At 40.4% G+C, this 12,557-nt stretch overlaps 1 protein-coding gene across 1 annotated transcript in view; it reads left to right on the forward strand.

Annotated features, from left to right (window-relative positions):
- The first annotated feature begins 701 nt into the window (after positions 1-701).
- lgi2a (leucine-rich repeat LGI family, member 2a) overlaps positions 702-12,557 on the forward strand; it is a 72,042-nt gene continuing 60,186 nt past the window's right edge. The window contains exons 1-2 of the mRNA XM_063042160.1: positions 702-957; positions 1,999-2,070. Coding sequence (XP_062898230.1) covers positions 776-957; positions 1,999-2,070 — 254 coding nt within the window. The 5' untranslated portion in view covers positions 702-775. The remainder of the gene's footprint in view (positions 958-1,998; positions 2,071-12,557) is intronic.

Below are 12,557 nucleotides of genomic sequence, written 5' to 3' on the forward strand. Positions count from 1 at the left end.
TCCCGTCCCAAAAAGCTAGTTGTCACACAGTGTCCCTGACGGAGGTGCTGTGTGCAAATGAGGGCTCTTTCGGGTCCACACACGCTTGCAGAGAATATAACATCCCACGTTAGGTTCGCCACTCAATATAATCATTTCCTTTTGAACAACGATTTCCGATCTATCTTGGTACTCCCTGTAATTTCCGTCATTTTTAAAAGGGCGGTGGCGCAGTCATATGAAATTTGCTAGAAGTAATATAATTTAATCATGCGAGTAAAAACAAATAGAGATTCATTCTAGCGCATGTGCTCAGTCGTGAAGATAATTTTGAAAATTGTGGGGTTATTTGCAAGTTCCTCATATGAGGAGGATAACAAGTACTGTAATTATGTTCGAAATTAAAATAAATCATACAGGCACCACGGTGATACTTCCTTTTCACAGTTTACAAGAGAACTCAGTCCAGGCAAGTTTCTTTCTAATGTTATAATTGAACAGTCGGTCCTGGGCAGGAAATGATTGCAAGTGTGGGCCTCAAGACCGATCTATGGTCACTCCCGCGAAGGGAAAGATTGAAAAGGGGGCAAGGACAATGATACCTATCGGGTCGGTAGAGGATATTTTTAAACTCACTGGAGCTGGAACATTTAATAAATAATTCATTGACCCAGGGCTGCAATTACCGGCTGATGTCAGCACTTTCGCCCAAGCAGCGGACGGTGCAGAAAGTAGAGGCAGCGTACGGGATGATTTGTTAGATAGCCATCTGTAAGGGTGCATCAAAGACCAGATAATGTGTAGTTTGGACAAGAGCTTTGTGCTGCTCTCTGTGACAATTGGGATCAGCTTGTTATTCAGCAATGTGATTGGGAAAAAGGCGAATTGTCCCTCTCGGTGCAGCTGTACCAGAGATACCATCATGTGTGTTGGAACTTCATCCGTCCCACGGCTTACTGCCGGCGATATAACGTCCCTGTAAGTAGTCAGAACCGACGACCGTATTTGCGTTGTTTACTATCACTAGAAACGAAATGGCAGTCCTTATTATCTCAGCAGACAACTTTAATGCAAGCAGCAGAATTGAAAGACAGGCGTTAGCGATAGCTCATATTATTTTGTAATCATATCCCACTGCCGTCTATAACACGGGAATAAAACTAATGCACTCAAGAAACGAGCGACAAGCGACAGACGGCGGCTGAACGGTGCATCCTAGCTCCACAATACTGAGCAGTTAGTGTGCATTGACAGCGAGGAATAATTAAGGATGGCGTTTTGCATTTGTGGGCTTTTCGTTCGTAACGCGACAGCGTGAGCTGCTTTCTCGCCGCGCCGCCTCTCTATCTTCTGTTTCGTTTCAACCCAGTCTTTAGCAAAGACTCTATTTCCACTAACTTGTTTTGGGCTTTGCCAGTCCAGCCGAAGGGTTTCGGCCCGAAACGCCGACTGTACTTTTTTTTTCCATAGATGCTGCCTGGACTGTTGAGCTCCTCCAGCATTTCGTGTGTGTTACATTGCTTTTGTTTTTGTTTTCTTTCATCTAATTATAAGCTTCCATATTAGACATCCTGCATACATTGGGACAGCATTAAAAAAAACTTCGAAACGGATGTTGAACAGAACTGGATAAAGTGCACCCCGCCCTTTGTTTACTTGTCTATCTCTGACACTGTCCCCCCTTTCTCAATCTTGATCTCCATCACTGATATATCTTGCCAACCTTCAGTGATGGATCTCGGCCCAAAAGCTGTGCTGTTACTTTCCCTCTGTATGCTACCCGACTTGCCGAGTTCCTCCAGCGCATTCAATATGTTGTCAAGGCTTCCAACATTTGCAGAATCTCTTGTGTCTATAAAGTGCACCAGGGTCTTCTCGGAGCACAGAAACCACTTTATAAATTGGTTGGGGTGGTATAAATCATCTCGAATGAGGAAAAGAGTCGCTGCTAAATTTTCTGTCAAATCTACACGCTTTACGAACGAATGCATCCAGATTTGTTTTAATCTCTGTCCGCAGGAGTTTGGTAAATGGAAGTTACCACGAAATAGGAGAAGGAATGTTTTCAAGCTTGCCGTTTTTGCAACTTTTGTGAGTATCGATGTGTTTCTTATTGGACTGGATGGAGTGAACACCGGCACGCACTCTCTGGGTAAACTCGTAAAAGCCTCTAGCAAAAAAAATCTTGAATAAGTTTTGTTTAAACAAGTGAGATGCGCTTTTCGTAAAGGTACATCTATCTGTCTGTATACATATAAAATCAACCTCAGGGTTCTAGTGTTGGTTTTACTGCAGAAAATCCTTATTCACACTGTGATGAACAGATGTGAAATCAATTCCCACGGGCTTTGGCCATTTTGCCTATTACCGGCCCTTGTAAAAAGATGGCTTAGTTTTGAGAAGATTGGGCGAACCTGCAGATAAATACATTAAGATGAAATCCCACTGATAAGCCACATTTCACAGCATAGTTCAATAGTTATCAGACACAAAGAGTTTCAAAGTATCTTAAACCAATCTGGGGTGATTGGATTATTAACCTCACTGTCGCTGAGAGAAACATTGCGGACGAATGCTTGCCGTAAATCCCATTACCTGCGTGAGCAGAGGACGCTGCCAAACAGTGGCCCACATTCAGAAATGGAGAATGAAACGCTAATTCCCCAAATCCAAAACCCATCACAAGCTATCATTGCTCCTGAGTTAGGTACAGTAAAATTGGGAATCAATGAAGGATGCGCAATGGTCTTGCAATTTTAATATGAACTATAATAATTATAAATAAACAAACGGTCAGATAAGCAGGAATTGCTACTTTAAGAGTTTTAGCAGTCCAGGAGAGCATTGACATAAAAAATAAAGATAACTTGCTAAGGCAATTTGAGGGTCACTCCCAAGGTTGATATTTCATCATTTCTTGGACACTCCCGACATGTTATGGATGCAGTTACAGTGAGGCGATACAGATAGACAGTCATGGGGGAATCATCAATCTTGAGTGGTAACAGGGAGTTAGCCAGCTGAACCATAGAACCGTAGAACATTACAGCACAGAAACAGGCCTTTTGGCCCTTCTTGGCTGTGCCAAACCATTTTTCTGCCTAGTCCCACTGACCTGCACCTGGACCATATCCCTCCATACATCTCTCACCCATGTATGTGTCCAAATTTTTCTTAAATGTTAAAAGTGAGCCCGCATTTACCACTTCATCTGGCAGCCCATTCCACACTCCCACCACTCTCTGTGTGAAGAAGCCCCCTCCCCAATGTTCCCTTTAAACTTTTCCCCCTTCACCCTTAACCCATATCTTCTGTTTTTTTTCTCCCCTAGGCTCAGTGAAAAAAGCCTGCTTGCATTCACTCTTTCTATACCCATCATGATTTTACATACCTCTATCAAATCTCCCCTCATTCTTCTACATTCCAGGGAATAAAGTCCAAACCTATTCAACCTTTCTCTGTAACTCAGTTTCTCAAATCCTAGCAACATCCTTGTAAACCTTCCTGCACTCTTTCAACCTTATTAATATCCTTCCTGTAATTTGGTGACCAAAACTGCACACAATACTCCAAATTCGGCCTTACCAATGCCTTATACAATCTCACCATAACATTACAACTCTTAAATTCAATACTTTGATTTATAAAGGCCAATGTACCAAAAGCTCTCTTTACAACCCTATCTACTTGTGACACCACTTTTAGGGAATTTTGTATCGGTATTCCCAGATCCCTCTGTTCTACTGCACTCCTCAGTGCCCTACCATTTACCTTGTATGTTCTACCTTGGTTTGTCCTTCCAAAGTACAATACCTCACACTTGTCTGTATTAAACTCCATCTACCATTTTTCAGCCCATTTTTCCAGCTGGTCCAAATCCCTCTGCAAACTTTGAAAACCTTCCTCACTGTCCACTACACCTCCAATCTTTGTATCATCAGCAAATTTGCTGATCCAATTTACCACATTATCATCCAGATCATTGATATAGATGATAAATAACGATGGACTCAGCACTGATCCCTGTAGCACACCACTAGTCACAGGCCTCCACTCAGAGAAGCAATTCTCTACTACCACTCTTTGGCTTCTTCCATTGAGCCAATGTCTAATCCAATTTACCACCTCTCCATGTATACCTAGTGACTGAATCTACCAAACTAACCTCCCATGTGGGACCTTGTCAAAGGCCTTACTGAAGTCCATGTAGACAACATCCACTGCCTTCCCTTCATCCACTTTCCTGGTAGCTCCTCGAAAAACTATTAGATTGGTTAAACATGACCTACCCACCATGCAAAAAGCCATGTTGACTTTCCCTAATAAGTCCCTGTCTATCCAAATACTTGTAGATCCTATCTTTTAGTATTCCTTCCAATAATTTACCTACTACCGACATCAAACTTCCCAGCCTATAATTCCCTGGATTACTTTTAGAGCCTTTTTTGAACAGCAGAACAACATGATCTATCCCCCAATCCTCTGGCACCTCACCCGTAGACACCGACATTTTAAATATATCTGCCAGGGCCCCTGCAATTTCAACACTAGTCTCCTTCAAGGTCCAAGGGAATACCCTGTCTGGTCCTGGGGATTTATCTATTCTGATTTGCCTCAAGATAGCAAGCACCTCCTCCTCTTCAATCTGTATAGGTTCCATGACCTCACTACTTGTTTGCCTTATTTCCATAGACTCCATGCCAGTTTCCTTAGTAAATACAGACGCAAAAAAAAACATTTACGATCTCCCCCAATTCTTTTGGTTCCATCCATAGCCAACCACTCTGATCTTCAAGGGGACCAATTTTATCCCTTACTATCCTTTTGCTCTTAATAAAAGCTCTTAAAAGCTCTTTGAATTATCCTTCACCTTGACTGACAAAGCAACCTCATGTCTTCTTTTAGCCCTCCTGGTTTTTTTCTTAAGTATTTTTTTGCATGGTTTATACTCCTCAAGCACCGTATTTGCTCCTTGTTTCCTATTCTGTCATACATCTCTCTCTTCTTCTTTATCAGAGTTCCAATATCCCTTGAGAACCAAGTTTCCTTATTCTTATTCACTTTGCCTTTGATCCTGACAGGAATATACAAACTGCACTCTCAAAATTTCTCCTTTGAAGGCCTCCCACTTAACCAATCACGTCCTTGCCAGAGAACAACCTGCCCCAATCCACGCTTTCTAGATCCTTTCTCATTTCTTCAAATTTGGCCTTTTTTCAGTTTGGAACCTCAATCCGAGGACCAGATCTAACTTTATCCATGATCAAGTTGAAACTAGTGGTGTTATGATCACTGGAACCAAAGTGTTCCCCTACACACACTTCTGTCACCTGTGCTAATTTGTTTCCTAATAGGAGATCTAATATTGCATCCTCTCTAGTTGGTACCTCTATATATTGATTCAGAAAACTTTCCTGAACACATTTTACAAACTCTAATTCTGAAGAAAATGCACCAGTAATAAAAATTAAAAATGTCAAATTTGCATAGAGAATATTAATTGTTCATTTATAGAAGTATTAAACTGATGAAAAGATGATTGCTCACAAGACTAGGATCCAAAGAATGCAAGAAAGCCAAATGGAATAGATTGATTATAAGATGTTCTTTTCCCGAGTAGAATGAAGAAGATAACTCTGAGTTCAAGAGTAAATAGCAAGAAGGAAAAAGAGTTTTTTGAATCAGGGATGAAAATCCAACTTTGGAGAAAGAGCCAAACAGGAAAGAGAGTATCCTGCTTTCCAGGCTGTAACCATACATAATATAGATGAACTTCAATATCAATTCAGCCAGTCTTTTGTTTGTGACACAATGATATAACTTGCATACAATTAACATAAAATTTGTATGTGCATAACTGTATATTGAAATATTCAACACTATCCTCGGGAATAAAATGTTAGCTGTAAAAGTGAGGATAAATAGGACACATTGAGGGAACAAAGATTGTAAAAATAATGAATTTTCCTGAGGTCTGAATTATTTTCATTGAAGTAATGAACTGTGGGAAGAATGATATTTTAGTCATTGCTCAATGTAATTGTGAAGTTCGGAAATGCTGCAGTACATGTTTAATCAGAAAGGATACTTATCTGGGATATGTAAAACAAAGAATGAAACTAGCAAGGGAAGATATTAAAGAAGAAATATTATTCTTACCAAAAATCCATGTCTTTTCTGCAGTCTACCGTGTACAGTTATACAGTCTCAACCTTTGATTGAATTTAAGGCAGAGATAGATAGGTTCTTGATTAGCCAGGACATCAAAGGGTATGGGGAGAAGGCAGGGGAGTGGGGATGACTGGAAGAATTGGATCAGCCCATGATTGAATGGTGGAGCGGAGTCAATGGGCTGAATGGCCTACTTCTGCTCCTATATCTTATGGTCTTATGGTCTTATGGTCTTATGAGTTTTAGGTTATTCAGTTGAATATTAAATGGAAACATATGTAGGGATGAAGTTGATTAAGATTCTTGAATGCAACACTAGATCTAAAACAAGATTCTGGACCATAATAAAGTTCTAAAAATTGAACAATTAACTTTACTGTATTTGGGGTAGCAACAAAATTAGATAAGTAAATCACATTGACTTCATGAATAAATGTTGTCAATTGTATTCAATTACAAATAAATCTTCTGTATATCCAAACTTTACTGTACTACTAAATGAGAATTCTTTCATTAAATTAATGTTGACTACATTTGACTGAAATAACAGTTACAATATCTGCAGTGCACAGAGAATACATATAATTCATATTTGCCTAAGGTCTGAATGTTGCTATTAAAGATTAAAATCTCCCATTTAAAGAACCAATTTCCATCTTTCATAGCTCAAATCCAATGGCCTAATGCATTCCATGCCAGTAATTTGCTTCAGCCTCAGAAGTCCACTTGCATTTCACACTGAATAACCTGTGATTGCTTTCATAGGAGTTATTAATTTAGAGAGAGTATTGTGCTCAAATTCCATGCAGACCTGTACTACTGTCAGCCCACCCAGATTTATTCCTTGTGGTTCCTGAAAGTTAGGACCAACTTCCATTATTTCACAATGGATTTACAGACATTATTTTTCTATAAAACGTTATTTTCCCATTATTGCAGGACCATGTTGTTGCATCATTCAGAAGGCAAGGGCAGTAAAATACATTAATTTTTGCTTTTACCCATACAACTCAGTAACAAGATTCTATTTCTGCTCAATGTTTATTTCATCTGGAAGAAATTAATGTTACTTGTTTATTTTTATAAACTCTATCTTTTTTGCAGGGAGCCAAATATAAGTGGTACAATCCTAGTGTAGTACATCACTTAATTCCCAGATAGTTTAATTTATTTATTTTAATTTTTTTAAAATTAATGAATCCCTTATTATAAGCCAGTTTCTTTAATTTGTATTTTAAACTGACTCTGAGAGCTGGATGCCTACTCTTCTTTTTCTTTTTTTAATCTTTTCTTTTTTCTTCTCTCCTTTCTTTCCTCTGTCTTTTATGTTTTTTTTCTCCCTCCTTTTTTCTAAATGAGAGGAGATGGTGTTGGGATAGGTGTTTTTTTTCTCTCGGACTTATTAATGTATTTGAATTAATTTTTTTTCAATAAGTATTAATTGTTGTATTAATTAAGTCCCTATATTTCTTCTTTAAAAAATTAAATAATATATATATAAAAAATAAAATGCAGAACTGTCATATAGGAAAGGTAGTTTTCATCATTGTTTACTAATGGATATTATATCATTAGTGATTTACATGAGTAATGGAACACAAATTATAGATCCATATGATATAAAATGAGTTAAAGTATCAGTATTATTTAAAAACCATGTATATTTTTTCAAAATTCTCAGCTCTTAATAACTCTTAATAAATAGCTTTTAATTTTTTTGCATTTTCCAAGAATTACTTCAGGCGTCAACACACATAATGCAGTCAAGTTATGATTATAGTTCTTAAGTGCAATTAATATTAGTAAAAGCTGAGTAGAAAAAGGTCACCAATTGAGTCTATGCTGTCTGCAGGGCAGTGTTTCGATTTTTCTGAAGGAATAGCTGGCTGAAGAGCTTTGTGTTCTCTATCTAATTCCAGAATGCTGTTGGCACGGTATACTTTTGTCCTGTGGTGCTGAACAGCATTCAGCTTCAGATTGAATTATTAGATATGAGGCAGTTTTAATTTAAACTTCTATTCTCCATTGGAAAAAAAATTAATAAATTGGAGCAAAATTAATATTTGTATATAAACAATATAGAAAACATGAAAAAGCAACAAGACTGTTGGAAATAATTATAAGTTTATAATTTTGTGTGAATTGTTGAATAATTTCTGTAAGAATTAAGAGCAACAATAAATCATGTACAGTGCCTATAAGAAGTATTCACCACCCTTAGAAGTTTTCATGTTTTAAAATTTTTCCGTGTCATGGTGAGTACTGATCTCTACAAAGTTGAATTGAATTGACTTTATTTCTTACATCCTTCACATACGTGAGGAGTAAAAATCTTTACGTTACATCTCCGTCTAAATGTGCAATGTGCAATCATAGTAATTTATAATAAGTAGAACTGTCAATGTAACATAGAAATGCACTCAAATCAACGTGAGTTAATCAGTCCGATGGCCTGGTGGAAGAAGCTGTCCCGGAGCTTGTTGGTCCTGGCTTTTATGTAGTGGTACCAATTCCCAGGTGGTAGCAGTTGGAATAGATTGTGGTTGGGGTGACTCAGGTCCCTAATGATCCTATAGGCCCTTTTTACACACCTGTCTTTGTAAGCGTCCTGAATCATGGGAAGTTCACAACTACAGATGTGCTAGGCTGTCCGCACCACTCTCTGCAAAAACCTGCAATTAAGGGAGATACAGTTCCCATAGCAGGCAGTGATGCAGCCAGTCAGGATGCTTTCAATTGTGCCCCTGTTCTTAGGATTTCGGGGCCCATACCAAACTTCCTCAACTGTCTGAGGTGAAAGAGGCACTCTTGTGCTTATTCCACCACACAGCTGGTGTGTACAGATCACATGAGGTCCTCGGTGATGTGGATGCCGAGGAACTTAAAGCTGTTTATCCTCTCAACCCCAGGCAATGGGGGTTAGCCCGTCACCATTTCTCCTGTAATGCGCAACCAGCTCCTTTGTTTTTGCGACATTGAGGGAGAGGTTGTTTTCCTGACGCCACTGTATCAGAGAAATGACTTCTTCCCTGTAAGCCACCTCATTATTGTTTGACAGGGAGTAAAGGAGAGGACTTAGTACACAGCCCTGAGGGGCTGCTGTATTGAGAGTCAGAAGAGCGGAGGTGAGGGAGCCCACTCTTACCACCTGCCGGCGATCTGACAGGAAGTCCAGGATCTAGTTTCACAAGGCCGAGGTCTCTGAGCTTCTTGTCAAGTCTGGATGGAGTTATGGTGTTGAATGCTGAACTGCAGTCCAAGAACAGCATTCTCACAGAAGCATCCTTCTTCTCCAGATGTATAAGGACGGTATGAAGAGCAGTGGCTATTGCGTCGTCTGTCGTTCGGTTGTGTCGGTAGGCGAATTATAGATGGGCCAGTTTGGGTGGTAGCAAGCTGCAGATGTAGTCCTTGACCAGTCTCTCAAAGCATTTGCTTATTATTGAGGTGAGTGCGATAGGACGCCAGCCATTCAGGAATGTTACCTTGGTCATTTTTGGTACAGGGCAATGGTGGATAATTTGAAGCAGGAGGGCACTCTACACTGGGAGAGGAAGAGTTTAAAAATGTCTGTGAACACACCTGCCAGTTGTGCCGCGCACATCCTGAGTACTGGCCCTGGGATGCCATCCGGTCCCGCAGGCTTGTGACTGTCCACTCGATGGAAACATCTGCATACCTCAGCCTCAGAGATGACCAGGTTGCAGGTTGTAGCAGTGGCTTTCCTCAGAGTTAGTGACATTGAACCTAGCATAAAAGCAATTGAGTTCATCTGGGAGAGAGGCCGCAAAGTGATCTAAATTAATTACAAATAAAACCATAAGATATGGGAGCGGAAACAGACCATTCAGCCCATCGAGTCTGCTCTGCCATTCAATCGTGGCTGATCCAATTCTTCCAGTTATCCCCACACCCCTGCCTTCTCCCCATACCTTTTGATGCCCTGCTAATCAAGAACCTATCTATCTCTGTCTTAGATGCACCCAATGACTTGGCCTCCAGAGCCTCTTGTAGCAACAAATTCCACAGATTTACCACCCTCTGACTAAAGTAATTTCTCCACATCTCTGTTCCAAATGGATATCCTTCAATCCTGATGTCATGCCCTCTTGTCCTAGACTGCCCTACCATGGGAAATAACTTTTCCATATCTAATCTGTTCAGGCCTTTTAACAGTTGGAATGTTTCTATGAGATCACCCTTCATTCTCCTGAACTCTAAGGAATACAGTCCAAGAGCTGCCAGACGTTCCTCATACGGTAACTCTTTCATTCCTGGAATCATTCTCGTGAATCTTCTCTGAACCCTCTCCAATGTCAGTATATCCTTTCTAAAATAAGGAGCCGAAAACTGCACACAATACTCCAAGTGTGGTCTCACGAGTGCCTTATAGAAACATAGAAACATAGAAAATAGGTGCAGGAGTAGGCCATTCGGCCCTTCGAGCCTGCACCGCCATTCAGTATGATCATGGCTGATCATCCAACTCAGAACCGTGCACCAGCCTTCCCTCCATACCCCCTGATCCCTTTAGCCACAAGGGCCATATCTAATTCCCTCTTAAATATAGCCAATGAACTGGCCTCAACTGTTTCCTGTGGCAGAGAATTCCACAGATTCGCCACTCTCTGTGTGAAGAAGTTTTTCCTAATCTCGGTCCTAAAAGGCTTCCCCTTTATCCTCAAACTGTGACCCCTCGTTCTGGACTTCCCCAACATCGGGAACAATCTTCCTGCATCTAGCCTGTCCAATCCCTTTAGGATTTTATACGTTTCAATCAGATCCCCCCTCAATCTTCTAAATTCCAACGAGTATAAGCCTAGTTCATCCACTCTTGCATCATATGAAAGTCCTGCCATCCCAGGAATCAATCTGGTGAACCTTCTTTGTACTCCCTGTATGGCAAGGATGTCTTTCCTCAGATTAGGGGACCAAAACTGCACACAATACTCCAGGTGTGGTCTCACCAAGGCCTTGTACAACTGCCTCAACATCACATCCCTGCTCCTATATTCTCTACCTCTAGGAATGAATGCCAACATTGCATTCATCTTCTTCACCACTGACTTAACCTGGAGGTTAACCTTTGGGGTATCCTGCACAAGGACTCCCAAGTCCCTTTGCATCTTTGCATTTTGAATTCTCTCCCCATCTAAATAATAGTCTGCCCATTAATTTCTTCCACCAAAATGCGTGACCATACACTTTCCAACATTGTATTTCATTTGCCACTTCTTTGTCCATTCCCCTAAACTATCTAAATCTCTCTGCAGGCTCTATGTTTCTTCAACACTACCCGTTCCTCCACCGATCTTTGTATCATCGGCAAATTTAGCCACAAATCCATTAGTCCCATAGTCCAACTCATTGACATACGTTGTGAAAAGCAGTGGTCCCAACACTGACCCCTGTGGAATTCCTCTGGTAACTGGCAGCCAGCCAAAATAGGAACCCTTTATTCCCACTTTCTGTTTTCTGCCAATCAGCCAATGCTCCACCAATGCTAGTAACTCCCCTGTAATTCCATGGGCTTTTATCTTGCCAAGCAGCCTCATGTGCGGCACCTTGTCAAGGGCCTTCAGAAAATCCAAGTACACCACATCTACTGCATCTCCTTTGTCTACCCTGCTTGTAATTTCCTCAAAAAATTGTAGTAGGTCCGTCAGGCAGGATTTTCCTTTCAGGAAACCATGCTGGCTTTGGCCTATCTTGTCATGTGCCTCCAGGTATTCCATAATCTCATCCCTAACAATTGATTCCAACAACTTCCCAACCACTGATGTCAGGCTAACAGGTCTATAGTTTCCTTTCTGCTGCCTCCCACCCTTCTTAAATAATGGAGTAACATTTGTAATTTTCCAGTTATCTGGTACAACGCCAGAGTCTATTGATTCTTCAAAGATCATTGTTAATGCCTCCGCAATCTCTCCAGCTACTTCCTTCAGAACCCAAGGGTGCATTCCATCAGGCCCAGGAGATTTACCTACCCTCAGACCATAAAGCTTCCTGAGCACCTTCTCAGTCATAATTTTCACTGCACATACTTCACGTCCCTGACACTCTTGAATGACCAGTATACTGAAGATGTCTTCCATTGTGAAGTCTGATGCAAAATATGCATTCAGTTCCTCTGCCATCTCTGCATCTCTCATTACAATATTTCCAGCATCTTTTTCTATTGGTCCTATATTCACCCTCAACTCTCTTTTACCACTTATATACTTAAAAAAGCTTTTAGTATCTTCTTTGATATTAGTCACCAGCTTCCTTTCATAATTCATCTTTTCCTTCCTAATGACCTTCTTAGTTTCCTTCTACAAGTTTTAAAAGCTTCTTAATCCTCTATCTTCCCACTAGCATAGGCTTCCTTGTATGGCCTCCCTTTTGCTTTTACTTTGGGTCTGACT

The sequence above is a fragment of the Mobula hypostoma genome, chromosome 3 (assembly GCF_963921235.1).
Source record: "Mobula hypostoma chromosome 3, sMobHyp1.1, whole genome shotgun sequence".
In the NCBI taxonomy this organism is placed as follows: Eukaryota; Metazoa; Chordata; class Chondrichthyes; order Myliobatiformes; family Myliobatidae; genus Mobula; species Mobula hypostoma.